This window comes from Pristis pectinata, chromosome 18 (genome assembly GCF_009764475.1).
Source record: "Pristis pectinata isolate sPriPec2 chromosome 18, sPriPec2.1.pri, whole genome shotgun sequence".
Taxonomy (NCBI): Eukaryota; Metazoa; Chordata; class Chondrichthyes; order Rhinopristiformes; family Pristidae; genus Pristis; species Pristis pectinata.
The window spans coordinates 178,835-204,720 of NC_067422.1; the positions used below are offsets into that span (position 1 = coordinate 178,835).

A 25,886-nucleotide genomic window follows, 5' to 3' on the forward strand; every position below is an offset into this window, starting at 1 on the left:
CTGCAGTACCTACCCGCCCCTTCTGGTGGTCACCTGGCCTAACCTTTAGTGTGACCACCTGCCTGAAACTCCCATCTAGGTTACGGGAATGTTGTCTCGACTGGTGGGCTTGAGTTATAAGGAGAGACTGGATGGTCTGGGATTGATTTCCCTGAAGCGAAGGAGGCTGAGGGGTGACATTATAGGGTCGACAAAATCATGAGAGGCATCGATTGGGTAGAGAGTCACCATCTTTTTCCCAGGGTATGGGAGTCTAAATACAGAGGACATAGGTTTAAAATGAGAGGGGAAAATTTTAAAAGGGATCTAAGGGCAAGTTCTTTCACACAGGTGGTGGTGGGTATATGGAACAAGCTGCCAGAGGAAGTGGTTGAGGTAGGTACAATTACAACATTTAAAAGACAGGTACATGGATAGGAAAGGTTTAGAGGGATATGGGCCAAACGCAGGCAACTGGGACTAGCGTGGATAAGTATACATCTTGGTCGGCGTGAGTTAGACTGAAAGGTCTGTTTCCTTCCTGTATAATTCTGTGAAACTATGCAAGGTTAGCAAGGTATTGGTACTGGTATTGGTTTATTATTGTCACTTGTACAGAGGTACAGTGAAAAGCTTGTCTTACAAACCGATCGTACAGGTCAATTCATTACACAGTGCAGTTACATTGAGTTAGTACAGAGTGCATTGATGTAGTACAGGCAATAACAATAACAGTACAGAGTAAAGTGTCACAGCTACAGGGAAAGTGCAGTGTAATAAGGTGCAGGGTCACAACAAGGTAGATCGTGAGGTTATAGTCCATCTTATTGTATAAGGGAACCGTTCAATAGTCTTATCACAGTGGGGTAGAAGCTGTCCTTGTCTGGTGGTACATGTCCTCAGGTTCCTGTATCTTCTACCCGATGGAAGAGGAGAGAAGAGAGAATGTCCCGGGTGGGTGGGGTCTTTGATTATGCTGGCGGCTACTCCAAGACAATGAGAGGTAAAGACAGAGTCCAAGGAAGGGAGGCTGGTGTCTGTGATGCGCTGGGCTGTGTCCACAACTCTCTGCAGCTTCTTGCGGTCCTGGGTGGAGCACTTGCCATACCAAGCCATGATACATCCAGATTGGATGCTTTCTATGGTGCATCGGTAAAAGTTGGTGAGAGTCAAAGGGGACAAACCAAATTTCTTTAGCCTCTCGAGGAAGTAGAGGTGCTGGTGAGCTTTCTTGGCCGTGGCATCTACGTGATTTGACCAGGACAGGCTGTTGGTGATGTTCACTCCCAGGAACTTGAAGCTCTCAACCCTCTCGACCTCAGCACCATTGATGTAGACAGGTGCATGTACACCGCCCCCTTTCCTGAAGTCAATGACCAGCTCTTTTGTTTTATTGACATTGAGGGAAAGGTTGTTGTCATGACACCATTCCACTAAGCTCTCTACCTCCTTCCTGTTTGAGATATGGCCTACAACGGTGGTATCATCTGCAAACTTGTAGATGGAGTTAGAGCAGAATCTGGCCACACAGTCATGAGTGTATAGGGAGTAGAGTAGAGGGCTGAGGACGCAGCCTTGTGGGGCACCAGTTTTGAGAATAATCGTGTCGGAGGTATTGCTGCCTATCCTCACTGATTGTGGTCTGTTTGTTCGAAAGTAAAGCATCCAGTTACAGAGGGAGGTGTTGAGTCCTAGGTCTTGGAGTTTGGTGATAAGCTTGCTTGGAATTATTGTATTGAAGGCAGAGCTGTAGTCAATAAACAATAGTCTAACATATGTGTCTTTACTGTCCAGATGCTCCAGAGCTGAGTATAGGGCCAGGGAGATGGCATCCGCTGTAGACCTGTTTCGCTGATAGGCGAATTGCAATGGGTCCAGGTTGCCTGGCAGGCTGGAGTTGATGCGTGCCATGACCACCCTCTCAAAGTACTTCATGATGGTGGATGTCAGAGCCACTGGTCGATAGTCATTGAGGCACGTTACCTTGCTTTTCTTTGGTACTGGGATGATAGTGGTCTTCTTAAAACAGGAGGGAACCTGAGATTGAAGCAGGAAGAGGTTGAATATGTCTGCAAATACTTCTGCCAGCTGATCAGCACAAGATCAGGGCACACGGCCCAGGACACCATCTGGGCCAGGTGCTTTCCTTGTGTTCACTCTCTGGAAGACAGATCGTATGTCCTCCACTGTGATCACAGGTTCAGCTGTGTTGGTGGCTGTCAGGGTGGATGGTGACAATCCACTTCCCTTTTGTTCAAAACGAGCATAGAATGCGTTAAGTTCATCAGGAAGGGATGTGCTGTTGTTAGCTATGTAGCCCGACTTCGTCTTGTAGCCTGTTATGGCATGTAAGCCCTGCCATAACTGGCGGCTGGTCAGGGACTCTATTTTGAGTCGGTATTGCCTCTTGGCATCCCTGATAGCTTTCCGAAGGTCATACCTCAATTTCTTGTGCAGATCAGGATCACCAGATTTGTGTGCAGCAGTCCACTCCTTCAGTAGGGTGGTCCTGTGCAGAAGAGGTTCACTAGGATGCTGCCTGGATCAGAGGGCATGTGCTATCAGGAGAGGCTGGACAAACTTGGGCTCTTTTCTCTGGAGCGGCGGAGGCTGAGGGGTGATCTGTTGGAAGTGTATAAAATTAAGAGGGGCATAAATATGGTGGACAAGCAATATCTTTTTCCCATTATTGAGCGATCCAATACCAGAGGGCATGCATTTAAGGTGAGGGGGGTAGGTTCAGAACAGATGTGAGGGGTATGTTTTTTACTGAGAGTGTGGTGGATACCTGGAATGCGTTGTTTGATAGGATGGTGGAGGCAAACTCATTGGGGGCTTTCAAGAAGGGCTTGGATGGGCACATGAATGAGAGGAAAATATAGGGATATGGGCATTCTGTAGGTAGGAGGGAATAGTTATGTCGGCACAACATTGTGGGCCGAAGGGCCTGTTCTGTGCTGTACTGTTCTATGTTCTGGGTGAGAATGCAGATTTGAGATTGCAAGCAGAGAGGGTCTGAGGGGCTGAATGGCCTATTCCTGCTCCAAATTCATATTATGGAGGTCTGAAATGAGGAGAGATTTCTTCACCTAGAAGGTGGTGAATCTTTGAAATTCTGTGTGGCAGAGGCTCTGGGGGTTGTCAGATAGACAGATGTCTGTACATCAAGGGGCCGGGAGATGGGCAGCGACATGGGTAGAACATCATGTTGAATGGGATAGGCTGGTTGGGCTGAACGGCCTGCCTCCTCCTGTGTTTTATGCAGTCCTGGGCGTGCGGTGAGGTCTGCAGCGGGAATGTGAGCGGTGTAATCGATGTGGCCCGGTTAGCAGTGCCTCTGACGCACGATGTGTCCCATTTTGCTGCTGTTAATCCGGCCGATCCAATAAAGGTCCCGGAGCCCGGGGGCGCCGTCAGTCCCGTAGTCGCCGCTCTCAGCGCTGCCCAAGTAAGTACGGCGCCCTGTCCGGCAGGCGGGGATGGACGGGTAAACAGGGCATAGTGGCGAGGCTGGGGCAGTGGGAAGGGGCAGTAACTGGGGTGAAGGGGGTAGTGACGGGGCAGATGGGGAGGGACAGTGATGGAACAACGGGAGGGGGAGGTGACTGCGAGAGCAAACATGGAAAGGCTGTGATGGAGGGTAGAAGGGAGGTCGGGTGGGCAAGGACTGGGGAGGGGGCATGTGGTGGGGGAGGGTTGCTGATTGAGGAGGGCAGGGTAGTGGTGAGAGGGGAGGGGTGGTGGTCTGGGAAGGGTGAGGCAGTGATGGGGGTGACTGGGGTAGTGATTGGGGAGGTTGCTGGGACAGGGAGGGGTCAGTGACTGGGAGACATTAACTGGGAGGGGGCAGAGACCATGGAGTCAGTGACCAGGGAAGGACATAGATTGCAGGCTCTAGGAGGGGCAAGGAAGGAGCATGGTGAATGTTGGAGGTCGGTGACGAGGGAGGTGGATCGTGAGCCAGCACAGATAAAAATGTAAATGTTGGAAACACTCAACAGGTCAGGCAGCGTCTGTGGAGAGAGAAAGGTTTTACATTGATGATCTTTAATAAGAAGTAGGAGTAATTGGGAATTAAATCCTGATTTAAATTGCAAAGAGGGGTGGGGTGGAGAGAGCAAGTGTGTGATGGGGTGGAGATTGATGACACATGTGCTGGTGCTGCTGAGAGAAGATGGTGGAGACGAGTTAGTCCCATCTGATCCATCTGGAGATGACATAGGCAGATGGAGCTGAAGAGAACGGAGGAGAAAACAAACTGCTGGAACAGTGGTTCACAGAACTCCACAGCTGCTGGAGATCTGAAATAAAGGAGATTGCTGGAAATACCCAACAGGCCAGTTCTGATATAAACTGGAAAGGTTGATTATCTGAAATTGTTGAATTCGGTGTTGAGTACGAATGGCAATATTGTGACTAGTCAGGAGATAACGTGCTGTTCTTCTAGATTGTGTTAGGTATGATTGGAACCGTGCAAGAAGCCAGAGACAGAGATCAGAGTGGGATGAACTATCAAAATGGCAGTGACTGGAAGTTCAGGGTCACTCTGTGTCCTGAATGCAGACCTCTGCAAAATGGTCACCCAATCTGAGTTTGATTTCTCCAATGTGGAATAGACCACAGTGTGAGCACTGCATCCAGTCCATTAAATTGGAAGAGGCATGTGAATCACTGCTTCATCTGGAGGGAATGTTGGAGTCCGTCCCAAGATGGTGAGGAGGGGACAAGGTATTGACCTCCTGTGGTTACATTGGAAGATGCTGTGAGAAGGGGAGTGAGTGTTGGTGAAGATGGAAGTGTGACCCAGGGAGTGTCAGTGGGAACAACTTCAGAATGCAGAGGGGGGAGGCTGAGCGCAGGGGAGGCAGTATCTGCAGAGGATTTGGTGGTGACCAGGAGGGCAGCAGAGGCTAGTGGAACAACGATAGAGTGACATGGACCGTAGAGGATGGAGATCTGTCTAGTGATGGAGATCAATGAGTGGGGAGAGACTGAAGAAGTTGGGGGAGTCTCTGGGGAGAGTGACAAGGGAGGAGACAGTAACTGCAGAGGGCAAGGCAGATGTTGGGGACAGTGTAAGGGGGGAGCTGGGGCAATGACTCGTGTCCGTGACTGGAGGGCAATGAGTGGGAGGAGGGAGTGTGGGTTGCATGGAGGGAGTTAAGTCTCCCAGTAGAGGTGGATATGGTCCAGTGGTTTCCGTGTGGGAGTGAGGACGCGGGGCACAAGGTGAGTGAGTTGTGCCTGTGATTGCAGCTCTGTACCAGTGACGAAAGGCGTGGAATGCTGGCGCTCAGCGCACTGCCCTTCCTGGCACTTGTGTCTCCGCGCCCCACCAGGCAGAGACGCCACACGCTGCCAGCCAACGAGCTGCGCTGCCTCAGCCCCGAGGACGCTGTCAGTGTCTTCGAGATCGAGCGTGAGGGTAAGAACCCCCTCCCCACCACCTCTTCCCCTCCACACGCCCCACTCCACCCTCCCTCCCCCACACAGCCCCCTCCCCACGATCTCTTCCCCCCCCACACTCCCCCCACCGTCTCCCTGCTCCCCCACACAGCCCCCTCCCCACCATCTCTTCTCCTCCCCTCCACTCCCCACCCACACAGTCCCCTCCCTGCTGTCTCGCTCCCCCCCCCACCGTCTCCCCACCATGGCTCCCTCCCTGCCATCTCGCCCCCTCACTTGACTCCCCGCTCCCCCCATGGCCCCTCCCCGCCCTCTTCCCACCCCCCACGGTCCCCCCGCCATCTCCCCCCCACACGGCCCCCTCCCTGCTGTCTCTCCCTCCACACGCCCCACCCCACCATCTCCTTCCGCCACATGGCATCCCCACCCCATACAATGCCCAGTCTCACATCACACCCACCCACCCACCCCCAGTTTCCCCTGCGACAAGTATCCCCACACCCCCCATACCCCCGTCACTCCCCCACCCCTGTTCTCCCCTCCACACACCCGACCTCCCCACCCTTGTCCCCCCTATTCACCCCCGACAACCCCACACACCCTCAGTTTACCCCCACACAGCCCCACCCCTGATCTCTCCACACCCCCTACCCCCACACACTCCCAGTCTCCCTCCACACACCCCTCACACTCCACACCTCACCCCCACAAACCCCCTGCCCCCACTTATCCTGTGCTGCAGTGCTCTATGTTCTATAACCACTTTGAAATATAGAGAGTTATGGTCACTACCTGCAAAATGCTCCCCCACCGACACTCCCTCCATCTGACCGGCTACCTTCCCCAAGACAAGGTTAGTAATGCTCTTGCCTCATTGATCTGTTTACATACTTAGTTAAAGAAATCTCCTGGACGTGCCTCAAAAAATCCACCCACTCTGAGTCATAGAGTCATACAGCATGGCAATAGGCCCTTCAGTCCATCATGTTGTGCCCAACTAATTCAGCTAATGATGCCTAATTACACTCATCCTTTCCGCCCGCACATGGTCCATATCCCTCATTCTCTGCACATTCTTGTGCCTATTTAAAGCTTCTTAAATGCCTCTGTCATATTTGCCTCCACCACCACCCCTGGCAGTGCATTCCAGGCACCCACCACTCTCTGTGTGTAAAAAAATAAATAAGATTACCCCGCACATCTCCTTTGGACTTTCCCCCTCTCACCATAAATTCCTGCTGCTAGTCTTAGATGTTTTGACCCTAGGAAAAAGATACCGGCTGTCTACTCTCTCTATGCCTCTCATAATTTTATAAACTTCTATCTAGTTATGGAAAAAGACAAGAATAGACCAGGAATAAAGGTCATAAACTTGGAGAAGGCCAACTTCATTAAAATAAGACAGGACCTAGCAAGGTAGACTGGGAGCATCTACAGGCAGGTAAGTCTACACTTGCACAGTGGGAAACATTCGAAGGAGAAATAACAAGAGCTCAGGGCCATGTTGCTGTGGGGATGGAAGGGGTAACAAGTACAGGGAACCCTGGGTGTTGATTGATATCAAGGGTTGGATAAAGAGAAAAAAGGAAGAAAATGACATATAGAAAACTAAAGGCAAGGAGGCTGTTAAGAGAATAAAAAGTGTAGGGAGGCACTTAAAAAGGAAATTAGGAAGGCAACAGGGGGTCACAAAATAACACTGGCAGGCAGGATTAAGGAAAATCCAAAGGTGCTTTATAAGTACATTGAGGGAAAAGAATAACCAGGGAAAGAGTAGGGTCAACAGGGACAATCTGTGCATGGAGCTGAAAGGTTTGGTGAAGTCTGAAATGAATGGTTTTCAGCAAAGGGAAAGGTGCAATTCTAGTGCAAGTTTCCATAAATATGTAGGAGGTACTAGGTGCCTTGATCCCCCTGTAATTTTTCATAACTTTCTACACTATCTTCAACACCACCTATTTTGGTATCATCTGCAAACTTACTAACCATGCCTTGTACATTCACATCCAAATCATTCATATAAATTACAAACAACAAAGGTCCCAGCACCGACCCCTGTGGCACACCACTAGACAACAGGCCTCCAGTTCGAGAAACAACCCTCGACCATAACCTTCTGCTCCCTACCACTGAGCCAATTATGAATTCAATCCACTATCTTCCCCTGGATCCCATGCGATCTAACCTTCCACACTAGCCTGCCATGAGGAACCTTGTCAAAGGCCTTGCTAAAGTCCATATAGACAACATCCACTACCCTACCCTTATCTACCCTCTTGGTTACCTCCTGAGCTTTTAACACTTGGGCAATCCAAGTAAGTATTCAGGAAATGAAATTCCCCAGTACTATCTTTTATTACATCTCTCTACTTTTAGCCTACATATCTGTTCCGCTATCTCCTGTTGACTTCGGAGCTCCATGAAACACCTGCAGCAAAGCAACAACACCCTTGTTTCTAATTATCCATATGGCCTCATTTGAGAACCCTCCTAGGATATCCTCCCTCAAAACTAAAGTAATGCATACTTTGACTAACAGTACAATGCCACCTCTTTTACATCCCCCTCTGTCTCACCTAAAAATTCTATACCCTGGGACATTGAGTTGCCAGTCCTGCCATCCTTGGTCCATGTCTCAGTGATGACAACAATATTGTAGTCCTATGTGTTAATTAAAGATTTAAGTTCATCCACCTTACTGCTTGATGCCAGGAATGCGTTGCCAGGGAAAGAAGCGGGAACAGATAAGATAGCAATGTTTAAGAGGCATTTAGATAGACACATGAACCGGGAGGGAATAGACCACCTGCAGCAGATGTGCAGTTTAAATTGGCATCATGGTCGACGTAGACATGATGGGCCAAAGGGCCTGTTCCTGTGCTGTACTGTTCTCTAGAACATAGAACATAGCAAAACTACGGTACAAATCAGGCCCTTCGGCCCACAAAGCTATGCCGAACATGTCCCTACCCTAGAAATTACTAGGCTTACCCATAGCTCTTTATTTTATTCAGCTCCATGTACCTATCTAACAGTCTCTTGAAAGACCCTATCGTATCCGCCTCCACCACTGTTTCCAGCAGCCCATTCCACGCACTCACCACTCTCTGAGTAAAAAAACTTACCCCTGACATCTCCTCTATATCTACTCCCCAGCACCTTAAACCTATGTCCTCTTGTGGCCACCAGTTCAGCCCTGGGGAAAAGCCTCTGACTGCCTACCCGATCAATACCTCTCATCATCTTATACACCTCAATCAGGTTCCCCCTCATCCTCCGTCTCTCCAAGGAGAGAAGGCCGAGTTCCCTCAACCTGCTTTCATAAGGCATGCTCTGCATTCCAGGCAGCATCCTTGTAAATCTCCTCTGTACCCTCTCTATGGCTTTCACATCTTTCCTGTAGTGAGGCGACCAGAACTGAGCACAATACTCCAAGTGGGGTCTGACCAGGGACCTATATAGCTGAAACAATACCTCACGGCTCCTAAATTCAATTCCCCGATTGATGAAGGACAATACACCATATGCGTTCTTAACCACAGAGTCAACCTGCGCAGCTGCTTTGAGCATCCTATGGACTCAGACCCTAAGATCCCTCTGATCCTCCACACTGCCAAGAGTTCTACCATTAATACTATATTCTGCCAACATATTTGACCTACCAAAATGAACCACTTCACACTTATCTGGGTTGAACTGCATCTGCCACTTCTCAGCCCAACTCTGCATCCTAGCTATGTCCCTCTGTAACCTCTGACAGCCCTCTGTACTATCCACAACACCCCAACCTTCGTGTCATCCGCAAACTTACTAACCCACCCCTCCACTTCCTCATCCAGGTCATTTATAAAAATCACAAAGAGTAAGGGTCCCAGTACAGATCCCTGAGGTACACCACTGGTCACTGACCTCCACTCAGAATACGACCCTTCAACAACCACTCTTTGCCTTCTGTAGACCAGCCAGTTCTGGATCCACACTGCAACGTCCCCTTGGATCCCATGTCTCCTCACCTTCTCCATAAGCCTCGCATGGGGTACCTTATCAAACATTTTGCTGAAATTCATATACACTACATCTACTGCTCTCCCTTCATCGATGTGCTTAGTCACATCCTCAAAAAATTCAATCAGGCTCGTAAGGCAGGACCTGCCCTTGACAAAGCCATGCTGACTATTCCTAATCATATTATACCTGTCCAAATGTTCATAAATCCTGCCTCTCATGATCTTCTCCATCAGCTTACCAACCACTGAGGTAAGACTTACCGGTCTATAACTCCCTGGGCTATCCCTACTCCCTTTCTTGAATAAGAGAACAACATCCGCAACCCTCCAATCTTCCGGAACCTCTCCCGTCTCCATGGACGATGCAAAGATCATCGTCAGAGGCTCCGCAATCTCCTCCCTCGCCTCCCAAAGCAACCAGGGGTATATCTCATCCGGTCTCGGTGACTTATCTAACTTGATGCTTTCCAAAAGTTTCAGCACCACCTCTTTTCTAATATCTACATGCTCAAGCTTTTCAGGACACTGCAAGTCCCCACTACAATCCCCTAGATCTTTTTCCATAGTGAATACTGACATAAAGTATTCATTAAGTACCTCCACTATTTCTTCTGGATCTATACACACTTTCCCACTGCTGCACTTGATAGGACCTATCCTTTCACATCTCATCCTCTTACTCTTCACGTACTTGTAGAACGCCTTGGGGTTTTCCTTCATCCTGCCCGCCAAGGCCTTCTCATGTCCCCTTCTGGCTCTCCTAATCTCTTTCTTAAGTTCCTTCCTTTTAGCCTTGTACTCCTCCAGATCTCTAACATTACCTAGCTCTCTGTACCTTTTGTATGCTTTTCTTTTCCTTTTGACTAGATTTATTATAGCCTTCGTATACCACGGTTCCTGTATCCTCTCGTGACTCCCCTGTCTCATCGGAACATGTCTATGCAGAACTCCACACAAATACCCCCTGAATATTTGCCACATATCTTCTGTACTTTTCCCAGAGAACATCTGTTCCCAATTTAATCTTCCAATTTCCTGCCTGAGAGTCTCAATTCCCTTTACTTCAAGTAAACACCTTTCTAGTCTGTCTGTTCCTATCTCTCTCCAGTGCTAACATAAGTTCTCTGTTCTGGAATACTTGCAGTAAAACAGCTGCAATTTAGTATTGTATTCCCCTCGTGTATTTACCTGCCTGCTCTGCTGACTGGACTAATATTTTCTTTTCTAGAGAGAAAAATGCACCTCCCCACCTGAACATCTATGCTGAGCCCCATTCCCCTGCCTTGCCTGTTTAAGTACTCATCTAAATGCTTCTTGTATGTAGTAATTGTCTCTGCTTCCTGTACTCCACAACCACCTCTGGCAGTGGGTTGCAGAGATCAGCCACTCTGTGTGTTAAAAAACACAACTTACCCCTTGTCACCTTTAAAGCTCCTACATCCCTTTGTTTTTGATGTACCTACCATGGGAAAAAGATTTTGACCATCCACCATACTTATTCCTGTCATAATCTTATATACTATCTGGTCACCCCTCAGCTTCCTTTGCTCCAGTGGGAAAAAAAACATCTAGCATATCCAATCTCTCCCCATGAATAAAGTCCTCCGATTTAGGCAACATCCTGATGTGTCCCCTGCACTCTCTTCAATGCAACCACATGCTTTCTATAGTGTGGTGACCAGAAATGCACACTGTACTCCAACTGTGGTCTAACCAGTGTTGTATAAAGTTGCAACATAACGTCCCCAATTCTTATGTTAAATCATTCCACCTTCTTGACTCACTGAGGTGAAGCAGATCAGTTGAAGTCCCCCGACCTTCTTATTTCTGGCTTTTGCCCTCTTCCTTTCCAGTCCTGATGAAGGATCTCGACCCGAAACATTGATTGTTTATTTCCCTCCATAGATGCTGCCTGACCTGCTGAGTTCCTCCAGCACTTTGTGTGTGTTGCAGTGATTAATGACTTTCTGAAAGAAGAAAATTCACATCTGTCTGAAATGGGTGATTCCTTATTCTGAGATTATGCCCATAATTCTGGAGTGATACCAGACCACAGAATGGAGTATGGTCAGGTATCACTCTAGAGGGAGACTTGGAAGAGGGTAGACAAAGCTGGGAAAGGGGGAGAGGGACTGATGGACTAGGGCTTACAACAAATAAATCAATACCGTTTGCCATCAATACACATTAAAAACTCCACTGTGTCAGAGGTTTCTGGCAACAGATAATTTTCATTTATTATCCAACTGGTAACATCTATTTATTCATTTGTTCACAGGTTGTGGACATCAATGCATTTATCATCCATGCTTAATTGGCCCAAACTGAGGAGAGAGTTGAGAGCCAACTAAATTGTTGGGTCTAGAGCCATATGAAGCCTGGACTGGGTAAGGGTGCCAGATTTCATTTCCTGAACATGTGAACCAGATGGGTTTTTACGACAATTCAGCAAAATCGTGGTCATCATCACTGATATCACTTAATTAAACAAGTTTCAATTCCTCAGCTGCCTTGGTGAGATTCAAACTGTATCCCATATCAAGGCTCCAGATGCTTTAATCGGAAATGAGAGAGTTTGTAATGGGGAACAGAGAATTAGCAGGGCAACTGAACAAATAATTTGATTCTGTCTTCACAGAAAAGAACACAAGTAACTTCCCATAAATAATAGTGAGGAGTTGAAGGGAAAAATATTGCTGGAGAAGTTAATGAGACAGAAAGGTAATAGATCCTTGTGGTCTGATAACCTACATGTCAGAGGATTGAAAGAGAAAATAGTGTGTACATTGCTTGTCATCTTCCAAAATTCTAGATTATGGAATGGCTGCTGCAGATTGGAGGGTGGCAGATGTAACCCCACTATTTAAAACTAGGAGGAGAGAGAAAACATGGAAGTACAGACTGGTTAGCCTAACATCAGTGGCAGGAACATGGGTGAGTCTATTATATTTGACACAGAGTATCATTGGGATTAGGGAAAGTCAACATGGATTAATGAAAAAGAAATTGTGTCCAACGAATCTACTGGAGTTTTTTCAGGATGTAACACGTAGAATAAACAAGGCTGGATGTGGTGTACTCGGACTTTCAAAGGACCTTTAATAGAGCAAAGAGGTTTGCATATAAAATAAAAGCACATGGCATTGTGAGTAATATTCTGGCATGGAATAGAACTGTTGACAGACAGGAAACTTGGAGTAAGAAGAAATGAGTTTTTTTCAATATGATAGTCGGATACCACAGGGATCGGAACTTGGACCCCAGCCATTCACCACAGGTATCAGTGAGTTAGATGAGAGAACAAAATGTAATATTTTTAAGTTTGCCAATGACTCAAACCTGGGATTGAGAGTTGTGAGAAGAATGTAAAGAGATTTTAGGGTGATTTATACAAGTTGAGAGAGTGAGCAAAACAAGGCAGGTGTGGTGTAACTTGGATAAACACATTTTGGTAGGAAAAAGAAATGGAAAGGCAGCGTGTTATTTAAATGATGATAGATTGGGAAATGTTGAACCATGGAAACAGGCCCTTCAACCCAACTCATCCATGCCGACTAAGTTGCCTATCACGATAATCCCTTTTGCCTGTATTTGACCCATATGTCTCTAAACCTTTCCAATCTAAGTACCTGTCCAAATGTCTTTTAAATGTTGTAATTGTACCCACCTCTACCACCTCCTCTGCCAGTCATTCCACATACCCACCAGCCTCTGTGTGGAAAAACTTGCCCCTCAGGTCCTCTTTAAATCTTTCCCCTCCCACCTTAAACCTATGCCCTCTAGTTTTAGACTCCCCTACCCTGGGAAAAAGACATTGACTATCTACCCTATCTTCCCCTCATCATCTTATAAATCTCTATCAGGTCACCCCTCAGTCCCTTCACTCCAGGGAAAACAGACTCAGCCTATCCAGCCTCTCCTTATAATTCAAGCCCTCTGGTCTAGGCATCATTCCTGTGAACCTTTCCTGCATCTTCTGTAATTTAATCATATCCTTCCTATAGTGAGATGACCAGCACTACACACAGTACTCCAAGTGCGGCCTGACCAACATTTTGTATAACTGTAACATGATGTCCCAACTCTTCTACTCAATGCCTCAGCTGATGAAGACGTCTGCCATTTGCCTTTTCACCACTCTGTCTACCTGTGTTACCATTTTCAGAGAAGTATGTACTTGAATCCCAATGTCTCGCTGTTCAATAACACTCCCCAGGGCCTTGCCATTCACTGTATGTCTTGGCATGGTTTAACTTCCGAAAATGCATTGATGTATACAGGAACCTAGATGTCCTTGCAGACAAATCACTGAAAGCCAGCATGCAGGTTTAGCAAGCAGCGGTGAAGGCAAGTGGTACATTGGACTTCATTGCTAGAGAGCTTGAATATGGGGGCAAGGATGTTTTCCTCCATGTATTGATGAAACTACACCTGCTCTACTGTGTGCAATTTTGGTCTCAGCCAAGCAAGGGTAAACTTGCACAGGGGCAGTGCAGTGAAGCTTCACCAGAATAACTCCCGGAATGGCAGGACTGTCATAACAGGAGAGGTTGGGTCAACTCAGTATGTATTTACCGGATTCAGAGGAACACAAGGAGATCTCACTGAAAGGTACAAAATTCTGATGGGCTGGTTGTAGGGAGGATGTTTCCCTGGCTGCGGGTCTAGAAGCAGGGGTCAGTCTTGGGACAAGGGGAAGGGCATGTAGGATTGAGAAGGGGAAGAATATCTTCCCTTGGAAGATGGTGAACCTGTGGAATTCTGTCCCATAGAGGCCATCACTGAATATATTTAAGAAGGAGACAGAGAGATTTCGAGACACAAGGGTATCCAGGTTGTGGGGAGAGAGGGAAATGGTGTTGAGACAGAGGACCAGCCCTGATCAAAGGGCCGAATGGCCTCTGCCTGCTCCTACATTCCAATTCTTTTTTTTCCATATTGGCAAAGCAATGACTCAGATGAAATAAAAAGGGCAATGTGTATTGAGTTGCTGTTTTAATCTCATCTCTGTTACATTTCCAAACTTTTAAAATTAATTTGTGGCTGTGGTCTTCACTCTTTCTGAATGAAAGTCCCACATGTTCATGCTTGTTAGAACCCATTCCCCAATGCTGCTTTCAAGGAATTGGGGCTGTCCCTTGGAGCTCCTGGGATCCTGCAATGCTCCAGCTGGCATTATCCTGCTGAGTATTTTTCTAAATAAATTACCTAAATACAATTAAATGTTTACTGATCCACCGGTAACCTTTGCCCCTACAGCCTACAACATCCCAGTTTGGGAATCGTTGACTTATGGGATATGGTGTGACTGGCAAAGCATATTTTCAGGGATCCCAGAATTTAGATCCAATGATGGTGAAGTTGTTGCAGTTATACAAAATATTGAATACAAGAGTTGGGACATTATGTTGCAGCTGTCCAAAACATTGGTCAGGCTGCACTGGAGTATTGTGTTCAGTTCCGGCCACCACACTACAGGAAGGATGTGGCAGCAACAGAGAGAGTTCAGAACAGATTCACCAGGATGTTGCCTGGAATGGAGGGCCTTGGTTACAAGGAGAGGTTGGATAGGCTGGGAGTGTTCTCACTGGAGAAGGGGAGGTGACCTTGCAGAGGTTTCTAAAATTACAAGGGGCATAGATAACACAGATGTTCAGAATCTTTTTCCCAAGGCAGGGGAGTCTAGAACTAGAGGATACTGGTTTAAGGTGAGAGGGGAGACATTTGAAGATCTGAATGATAAGTTTTTCACACAGAGGATGGTGGTTATCTGGAACGAGCTCCCAGAAGAGGTGGTAGAGATGGGTACAATTATAATATTTAAAAGACATGTTGTCAGATACATGGATAGGAAATGCACAGAGGGATAAGGGCCTAATGTGGGCAAATGGGACTAGCTTGGGTAGGCATCACTGCCAGCACGGATAAGGTGAGCCAAAGGGGACCATTTCTGTGCTGTACAAATCTAAGATAAGCTGATCCTACCTTGGAGCACTGAGTCTGTAGCCCTGTAGCTCACACCCAAGGCCTGTGCAGATAGAAGGACAGTGATTTCCAGATCCCAACCAATCCTATCCATTAACCTGAAATTTGTTGCCTGAGGTACTGACCTCTTTGTAGAAGGAAACAGGTCCTCCCTACTCATCCTGCCTTGGCTGCTCATAATTGTATTCACCTCAATTAAATTTCCCCTTGATATCTTATGTTCCAAAGGGAGCACACCTGCCTGGACAATTCTTCCTCCAGTCCTGGCAACATCTTCTCTGCTGCCATGTCATCCTATAGAAGGATGATCACGACTGCAGACTCGCTCGAACTGTGGCCTGACCAGGTTCTAACATAACCTTTCTGCTCTTGTATCCCCTGCCTCAGCCAATAAAGGCAAGTATCCCAAGTACCACCTTAATCAACTTACCTACATGTTCCATTTCCTCGGGGACCAGTAGATATGCTCTCTAAGAACCCTCCATTCCTGAAAACCTCTCACAATTCCACAATTTATGGTGCATTCTCTTGCCTAATGCATTGTTCCATACTTCTCCAGATTGAATCCCAATTGTCCACCTGACCAGCCCATTGCAATCTTCCTGTGGCCTGGAATTTCCTCCTTCATATCAACCACACTGCTAATTGTTCTATCACTTGCAATTTTTTAAATTAAAAAATAAAAACATGGAAATTCATTCTGAAAGTGAACTGCAGTAATGGTAACATGAAACTACCAGATTGTCGTAAAAACTTATGAGATTCACTGAGCCTTTCAGGGAAGGACATCTCCCAGTTTTACTTCGTCCAACCTATAGGTCAGTGGTTTTCAACCTTTTTCATGCCGTGGCCCCCCAGAACATGTCCTCATTAGATGGCGGACCCCCAAAGCCCACAAAATCAAACAATCGAAGATTCATGCATACAACACTTAAATTACTGCACATAGGCCCTATTGAAATAGTGACTATTTCAATCACCGATAATTACAAGCAGTGTCTTTCAGTGTTCAGTTCAATGTGAAGGTTGTGCCTGTTTTGCGCTGCAGAGTTTGTCCAAACGTGGTGGTATGTGCGACAAACATACGCGTATGTCATCCTCAATATTCAGTCTTGATCTGTATTTGGTTTTCGTGGCAGTGACTGCAGAAAATGCTATTTCACACAAGTAAGTGGTTGCAAATGGTAACAGAACATTGACGGCTTTGCCAGACAGCAGTGGATACTCCTGGGAACATGCAATCCAGAACGACAACAGTGACATTCGGTTGAACTGCAAGCGCAAAGTCCCGTCAGATGACAGTTCAGCCAATTCTTCTTGTTCACGTCCAGTTAAATCAGTAAGCATGCATTCAAACGGATTTCGAATCCAATCAAACATGCTCGTGTCATCGCCGCCGAAATACTCATGGAAATAATGTGACAGCTGTTGAATATGGTTCAAAACGGTGCTCGCAATGGCCTCTGTCTTAGTCTCGTTCACTGTCAGAAGGTCAGCCAGCAACGGAAACATATCATAGACACCTTGCTCGCATCTTCCCTTCCAGATATGGAGTTTTTTTTGGAAGGCATTGATTTTGTCATGCATTTTCAGAACAGTTGAGCCGGGTCCTTGCAATGATAGATTTAAGCTGTTCAAAATGTTGAAAATATCTGCAAGATAAGCTAATCTGGCAACCCATGTCTCATCTGTCAAGAACTGTGCCAATGATCCGTTATGCTCATTTAGAAAAATGAACAGTTCATCTCGCAATTCATATACACGCTGCACAACGTGGCCTCGTGACAGCCATCTGACTTCTGTATGTAGCAACAAATGCTTATGCTCCGCTTCCATTTCACGGCATATGTTTTCAAACAAATGATGATTGAGCGGCCTGGCTTTGGTAAAGTTAACGATTTTAATGCATGTGGAAAACATATCCGCAAGATTTTCATCCATATCCGTTGCAGCCAAAGCCTCACGGTGAATCATGCAGTGGGTTGCTGCTACATGTGGAGCTGCTTCTTCCACTCGTGCGACTAGACCCGACTTCCGTCCCGTCATTGCGGCAGCACCATCCGTGCATACTCCAATACACTGTGTCCACGCCAATGCCGATTGTACAAAAAAAGTGTCAAGCACACGGAAAAGTTCTTCACCAGTCGTACGCCCTGGGAGCGCCTTGTAAAACAAAAAGTCTTCCAAAGCCTCTCCTTCCCAGTAATGTCAAACATTAGTACTTTCATCGAGCTGAATCGCAAATCTGACTTGCTGAAGACGTGCTATCAGCTGGCTCTGTATATCTTCTGCCGTATCGCCAATTCTTCTGCTTACTGTGTTATCAGACAGTGGAAGGGCTTTCAGTTTTTGACTGGATTCTTTTCCCAGTACAACTTCGCACATATCTACTGCTGCAGGCAGTATAAGCTCTTCTCCAATCGTGTGAGGCTTTCTGGAATGTGCTATTCGTAATGCTACCAAATATGATGCGTGAAAAGCCTTCTCATTTACAGCGGCGCAGGCACTTTTCTGCTCGAGGTGCAGCTCCTTTTGTCACTCAAAATATTCCTTCAGCTTCCTGGCAACATCTGGATGCGCTGTTGTTAAATGGCGCTTCAATTTCTCTGGTTTCATTGCATCATTGGACAGTGTTTGAAGACACACAACACAGAGAGGTTGGTCTGCATTTGTCCCCACTGCGATGAAGCCATATGAAATGTATTCTGGATCGTACTTGCGTTGTTTTCTCTTTCGATCACCCTTATCCCCTTTGTCATCAGAACCTTCCGGTTTCTGGTCAGCTTTTCTCTTCAGAAATTTCTCCACACTCAGCAATACACGCTGGACAGTTTAATTACTATTACTGATAAACAAAATTATCGAAACTAATCTAAAATTTACACGCTTGTGCACTTTTCGTTTAACAGTGACGTCACTGTGGCGTAAGTGCACGGTAAGTAAGCAATATTATTAAGGCACACCAACAACGTCACTCAGTCTCGCTAACACTACAGTGCACAACAGAACAGTAGTGAGTAGTGAACACTACTGACTACTCTGACTACACAAATCGAATATTAAGCAGCAGCTTGCCAGAAGGGAACACAGTCTAAGTCTCTAAGATTGTCGCCTATAACAGAATACATATGGCCAATTTTCTGAATAGTGGAAAACTGGAGCAAACAAGTAAGCTACTTCTTTGTGACAGGTCACTTTTCCATTTTTTTCTTGGCTTGCTCGCGGACTTCCTGGCAACCCGCTGTGCGCGGACCACAGGTTGAAAACCTCTGCTGTAGGTAACTCTAGCTCCATCAACATGGGTAACTCTTAACCACCTCCTCAGTTTAGGGGCAATTAGGGATGGATTATAAATACTGGTGTCACCAGTAATGTCCACATCCCATGGAAAAATAAATTTACAAAATACTTTGCTAAATTATATTTCAGCCTTGCTTTGGTTTAAAACATTTACTCCTGATCCTCTTTGTCCATTTCCATTATGCTGCTAATGATGATCACTGCCTCCTAATTCCTCTGCCACCTTGTCCACTTGCTCAGGTTAATTCCCTGGAATTAGAGTCAGACAGCACAGAAATAGGCCCCTTTGATCCAGCATGTCCATCTATACAACCCTGATCGTACCATCTATACCAACCCTGTTTACCAATGCTTGGTCCATAGCCATCTACCTCTCTGTGATTCGTGAAGTCTAGATACTTCTGAAATATGGTGAGAGTTGCTTCCTGCACTGCACCCTCAGGCAGTCCGTTCCAGATTCCAACCCCCTCTGAGTGGCAAAGCTCTTCCTCAGATCCACCCTTAAACTTCTTGCCCTAAACCTGTGCTCTCTAGTTTTAGACACCTCTTCTGTGTGGAAAAGTTTCCTACTATCTACCAAATCTATGCCCCTCATAGATATTTATCCTTTATCAGGTCCCCCCTTTGCCTTCTCTGCTCCAAGGAAAGCAGCCCCAGTGATCCAGTCTCCAGGAAGAACAGACCCAGCTTCTCCAGTCTCCCCTCCGAACTGAAACGTTCCATCCCAGGCACCATCCTGGTGAATCTCCTCTGCACCTTCTCCTCCAGTGCCTTCCCCAGTTGGGCTGCTATGTACTGATTTCTAAAAAAAGTTTTCGTGAATACATTTCAACTATTCTATTCCTTCTCTACTCACAGAATATTAAAGTGGTTGAAATCCCCAAATATCACAGGCCTGTTATTTTTGCACCTTTCAGAAGTTGCTCTTCTATCCCCCTTTGGCCACTGGGGACCCTGGAGTACACCCGCGCTCCCCCCCCCCCCCCCCCCCAGCACTGTGTACCCCTGGCATTGTCCACCGCTAGCACTTTGTGATCATGTAAATTTGTTCCTATGCACCATTTCCCACTTTGCTTTGAACACGTATTGACCTCAGCAGTTGCTTTCCAAAAGAAAATGCATAACTTATTTGAATTACAATTGTGATCACAATGCAGTATCAGCACATTTAAAGGTTTATTTCCAGTTGGTGCTCTGGTTTTGTCATGCATTTTGTTCTGTATCACAGCATTTATCTCAGTCTCTGGAGACTGCCCTCTGCATCTTGATGAAGTTCGTCATTTCCTCACTCTCTGCCCAGAGCTTTCCTTGGGATTGTTTGAACAGGGGAGACTGGTGGCTTTCATCATAGGTTCTCTCTGGGATAAAGAGAAGCTCACCAAGGTAATGTAGCAAAGTTTTCATCCCACAATATTATCTCCTTCGGTGACACTACATTCTAATTCTGCTGTTCGATCTATCCTGACCCCAACATTTCCTCATGGCAATCATTTCCCAAGATGGTTCACAGGGTGTCTAACTGCTTTTCCCATTGGCCTCTTATGTCCCTTTTGTGTGCTTTTCTCTTCAGAGATTTGTTTTAAAAAAAACAAAAAAGATGCACTCCACCCCAGCAGTGCCCGCTCAAGTCTGTACATGAGGTTTGGGGTCCAGATTCTGCAATATTTACAGTACTTCACCCTTTTCAGCCTGGAGAGGTATCAGGCAGGGGAGGATTCCCTAAACAACTCATGGAGCTGCTGGCCAAATGCTCTTGTCACCATTCCAGAGGAAATAAGTGGCTTAATGCATACCTTTTATGGGGCTCTGTTCTCTCTAGATCTGTCCAATGATGATCAGCTGAAAGTCAGCCCAGAGTATGCCAATTGAATGGACACTGTCCTGACCTTGGTGGTCAGTGTCCTCCACCAGCTCTTGAGGGCCGGGCAGACTGACCATGGAGTTCCTTAGGACTTAGAACATAGGACTTCTTGGGATTCCTTGGGGAAACCAACAATAGTGGGTTCTGGAGAAAGTCTGGCACACAGGGAGATATCTGTATGTTCAGGCAAATGGACATGGCCCAGACAAATTTCTTGTTACAGGTTTCAGGTTAAGGGGCAGCCCACTATTTCCAACTCCCAAAATCCAGTTGGTGTTGGTTCTGAGGCAGAGAGAAGACAATTCTTCCCTACCCAAACCAACACCCATAGTCCTAGAAGATGGGGGAGTATTCATTCTTTCAATACTTCCAGAAGGTTGGGAAGTTCCCGGGAAGAATCAGTCTTGGGTTGGAGGGCTGGACCCATGCTAGCCAGGCCCTTCTCATCTGGCAGGCTGCTTCACCAGCAGTCAAGGGAGACACAGCCTTAGGAGGGAGGGGTCTGCAGCCTCCCCTCTCTTCTACAGAAAGGTTTAGTTTCAGAGGGGATTTCCCTCCTCCCCTCCAATTTTGCAGAGTAGAGGAATACTGCCTAGGGCTCCAGGCCTTGATGGAGTAATGGTTGAAGAAAGCTAGAGAGCTACACTGGCTTCCTACCACTCTAAACCTCAAGTGTCTTCTTTTGCACCTAAGATAGAACACTTTTTTTCTGAAAGCTACAGTGGCATAGAGACCTCCATCACTGAAGAGAACCCCAGCTCCATACATCTCCATACATCTCTCTTGGCCCCTAGACCAGTTGTGCTGTCTTGAACCCGAGCCCAGGTTGGGTCTGGTGGCAGGCTTGAACTCAGGCTATTCCTCAGTTTCCAGAGGACATGTTTAGTTTTCTTCTGTACCTTCCTTCCCCATGAACAGTCCCTCCCCTCCTTGCTAGGCTATGGCTAGACCCCCTTACATACTGGTGCAGGGCAAGCAGGAGTGGCAGCAGCACCACCCTGGACCACTGAGGAGGATTTGGCAGCATGGAGTTTGGGACAGCTCTTTGAAACATGCAGGCTGGCACCACAACTGGTCCCAGGCCCAGAAGCTATGGTAGGCTGTCACCCAGAACTGGACACTGAAATGATAGCTATTTGAAGACCTGGTGCTAGGAGGGAGGCTGCTATCTCAAAGACTGAGCAGGGTAACTGTGATCCCTGATCTCCCCTCTCCCAGGGAGGGCTAGGAGTTCATCAGGAATGAACAGAAGAGGATATAAGTAGGAGCAGGAATTAGCCACCTGGCCCTTTTAATCTGTTGTGTCATTCAGCAGGATCATAGTTGATCCTCTACGTCAGCACCATTTTCCTGCACCATCTCCATTGCCCTTGATTTCCTTAATAGCCAGAAATCTATTGATCTGTTTAGAATGAACAGAGTGACTGAGCTTCTGCGGCCACAGTGGGTAGAGAATTCCAAAGGTTCACCCTTGTCTGAGTGAAGACATTTCTCCTCATTTCAATCCTAACTGGTCTACTGCTATACTGAGAGTTGAGCCCTACAGTCCTCAGTCAGGAAAACATCTTCCCTGCATCTAGCCTGTTAGGCGCTTTAAGAACTTTGTGTTTTGATGAGAACTCCTCTAATTTCATTAAAGTCTAGAGAATACAGGCTTAGTTGACTCCATCCCTGGAGCCAATCTAATGAATCTTTGCTGCACTCTCTCTGGTATAAATATATCCTTTCTCAGGTAGGGAGACTAAAACTGCAGAGTACTCTCACCAAGATCATATACAATTGCAAAAAACTTTCTTGACCCTGTACTTAAATCCTTTTATAATAAAGGCCAACATACTATTTTCCCTTTTAATCACTTGCTGCCTGCATGTTGGCCTTTAGTGACTTGTGTACAAACATACCCAGGTCCCTCTGACCATCAATATGACCCAATCTTTCACCATTTACAGTGGCATGCAAAAGTTTGGGCACCCCTCGTCAAAATTTCTGTTACTGTGGATCGTTAAGTGAGTAGAAGATGAGCTGATCTCCAAAAATCATAAAGTTAAAGATGAAACATTCTTTTCAACATTTTAAGCAAGATTAGCGTTTTTTTTTTTGTACAATTTTTGAGTGGAAAAAAGGAAAGGAGCACCATGCAAAAGTTTGGGCACCCCAAGAGATCTGAGCTCTCAGATAACTTTTGCCAAGGTCTCAGACTTTCATTAGCTTGTTAGGGCTATAGCTTGTTCACACTCATTGTTAGGAAAGGCCAGGTGATGAAAATTTCAAAGCTTTATAAATACCCTGACTCCTCAAACCTTGTCCCAACAATCAGCAGCCATGAGCTCCTCTAAGCAGCTGCCTAGCACTCTGAAAATTAAAATAAATGATGCCCACAAAGCAGGAGAAGGCTATAAGAAGATAGAAAAGTGTTTTCAGGTAGCCGATTCCTCAGTTCGTAATGTAATTAGGAAATGGCAGTTAACAGGAATGGTGGAGGTCAAGTTGAGGTCTGGAAGACCAAGAAAACTTTCCGAGAGAACTGCTCATAGGATTGCTAGAAAGGAAAATCAAAACCTCCGTTTGACTGCAAAAGACCTTCAGGAAGATCTAGCAGACTCTGGAGTGGCAGTGCACTGTTCTACTGTGCAGCGACACCTGCACAAATATGACCTTCATGGAAGAGTCATCAGAAGAAAACCTTTCCTGCATTCTCACCACAAAATTCAGTGTCAGAAGTTTGCAAAGGAACATCTAAACAAGGCTGATGCATTTTGGAAACAAGTCCTGTGGACTGATGAAGTTAAAATAGAACTTTTTGGCCGCAATGAGCAAAGGTATGTTTGGAGAAAAAAGGGTGCAGAATTTCATGAAAAGAACACCTCTCCAACTGTTAAGCACAGGGGTGGACTGATCATGCTTTGGGCTTGTGTTGCAGCCAGTGGCACGGGGAACATTTCACTGGTAGAGGGAAGAATGAATTCAATTAAATACCAGCAAATTCTGGAAGCAAACATCACACTGTCTGTAAAGAAGCTGAAGATGAAAAGAGGATGGCTTCTACAACAGGATAACAATCCTAAACACACCTCAAAATCCACAATGGACTACCTCAAGAGGCACAAGCTGAAGGTTTTGCCATGGCCCTCACGGTCCCCCGACCTAAACATCATCGAAAATCAGTGGATGGACCTCAAAAGAGCAGTGCATGCAAGATTGCCCAAGAATCTCACAGAACTGGAAGCCTTTTGCAAGGAAGAATGAGCAAAAATCCCCCAAACAAGAATTGAAGGACTCTTAGCTGGCTACAGAAAGCATTTACAAGCTGTGATACTTGCCAAAGGGGGTGTTACTAAGTACTGACCATGCAGGGTGCCCAAACTTTTGCTTCGGACCCTTTTCCTTTTTTGTTATTTTGAAACTCTAAAAGATGGAAATAAAAAAGTAATCTTGCTTAAAATATTAAAGAAATGTGTCATCTTTAACTTTATGCCTTTTGGAAATGAGGTCATCTTTTACTCGCTTAGCTATTCACAGTAACAGAAATTTTGACCAGCGGTGCCCAAACTTTTGCATGCCACTTAACAAATAATCTGCTTTTTTTGTTATGTGCACCAGAATGGGTAACTTTTTGTTCTTCCACATTACATTCCATCTGCCATGTTCTTATCTGCTCAGTCAGATCTTGCAGAGTCTGTACCTCTTCCTGAATAGAGCCAACAGCCTTACAATATATAAGCAGATGTTCTTCTTCCTTTCCAACCTTTACATTTCTGCCTCTCTTTGCAATTAGCAAAATTAGATGGAGAACAGTCTTTCTCACTCTCCCCTTTCTTTCTTTCTTTCTCTCTCTCTCTCTACCCCTTTCAACCAGCCCCACTCTCTCTCAGTCTGGTGCACACTGATTGCGGTCAGATGCTTTCAATCAAGACCAAAGGTGTCTTTGGTTGGGGAGGGTGTCATGGGTCCGTGTACAGTGAACTCTGTTTTTAAAGTTGTTTATGTTGCTGTATTTAGAAGTGAGCTGCTGAACCAGGTAAAAATCTTGTGTTGCATTTTCCGGCAGGATGCAATGGTGCTGCACATCCCTCATGGTTCAACAGTGCACATCCATGTGTTGGCAGTCCATCGCACCTTCCGGCAGCAGGGAAAGGGACCCATCCTGCTGTGGCGTTACCTGCAGTATCTCCGCTGCCTGCCACACGTGCACCGCGCAGTGCTGATGTGTGAGCATTTCCTCGTCTCCTTCTACAGTAAGTGCGGATTTAAGGAAATGGGACCCTCTGAGATCACCGTAGGGGCACTGACGTTCATTGAGATGGAATATGCTATCCGTGGTCATGCACTAATGCGCAGGAACAGCGGCTGTTAGACAGCAAGACTTGTAGTGTTAGTACAACTCATAAAGCCCTTGGTCCAAGGTAGAATTTCCAGTCAGTCAGGTCATACTCTGCCCATGCGCTGCCACTCCACAATAGATTTCTCTCTCTTAACCAAGCTTGCTCCTCCTTAACTTTCACTTTGAAGTGTTCGAGGTATCTGACCCTCTCCAGGCACTGCAGAGACTCCCAGTGAAACCACATAATCAATACCAGTGTAACTACTGCACCAATGTACCCGGACCTAGTGATTTCCAGACACCGCACTGCCAATCAGCTCATATCCAGGCACACTATTCATACCGAATCATTCTCAGGGCACCACGTTCACAGTTGCATCATTCTCAGATACTACAGTCAGCCATTCCCAGGTATGGCTCACACAGTCAGCTCATTCCCAGTGGCCCCATTCCCAGACATTGCAATTTCAGTCTGATCATTCCAGGCTCTGCACTCCATATCAACTCATTCTCAGGGCCCCACACTGCCTGTTGGTTCTGTCCTAGAGACTGCACTGTCAGTTGTCATCACAATCTGAGTCTGCTCACTCCCAGATGCAGCATCTCTAATGCGCCCATTCCCAAATACTCCAATCCCACTTGACTCATTCGCAGATTCCACACTCCCAGTCAGTTTATTCCCAGACACAACAATCACTAGCACAGATTTGTATGAAGCATGGAACCTGTTTTAACTGACCGATCAGCTCTGAGTTGCCATGTATTTCATGCTAAAAAATTAAAGCATCAAATTCACTTGTTGTCTGTTGTAATTTGATTGGATATGCACACCGAAGCAGTTATCTGAGGCAGGCCCACAGCCAACCTCCTAGGGTCTTTCATCAAGTTTTTCCGTTTTGTTGAGCAAATAAAGAATTGATTTTTAAATCTTTATTACTTTTGTCAATATTCTGCTGATTGTTTGTCAAGTCACGTTGATCATAAATTCTTGAAATGCATAAAGGTGGATAAATCCCCGGGACTTGAC

At 46.2% G+C, this 25,886-nt stretch overlaps 1 protein-coding gene across 1 annotated transcript; it reads left to right on the plus strand.

Annotated features, from left to right (window-relative positions):
* The first annotated feature begins 5,262 nt into the window (after nucleotides 1-5,262).
* Nucleotides 5,263-25,074, plus strand: aanat1 (arylalkylamine N-acetyltransferase 1). Its single transcript, XM_052032667.1, has 3 exons — nucleotides 5,263-5,404; nucleotides 19,906-20,060; nucleotides 24,587-25,074. The coding sequence occupies exons 1-3, from the start codon at nucleotides 5,263-5,265 to the stop codon at nucleotides 24,890-24,892; spliced, it is 603 nt and encodes a 200-aa protein (XP_051888627.1). The 3' UTR covers nucleotides 24,893-25,074.
* The last annotated feature ends 812 nt before the right edge of the window (nucleotides 25,075-25,886 follow it).

Coding starts and splice junctions, on each gene's coding strand:
- aanat1 (XM_052032667.1), top strand. CDS start 5,263: ATGCTGGCGCTCAGCGCACTGCCCTTCCTGGCACTTGTGTCTCCGCGC. Junction 5,405..19,905: donor CTTCGAGATCGAGCGTGAGG/GTAAGAACCCCC, acceptor TCTGTATCACAG/CATTTATCTCAGTCTCTGGA. Junction 20,061..24,586: donor ATAAAGAGAAGCTCACCAAG/GTAATGTAGCAA, acceptor ATTTTCCGGCAG/GATGCAATGGTGCTGCACAT.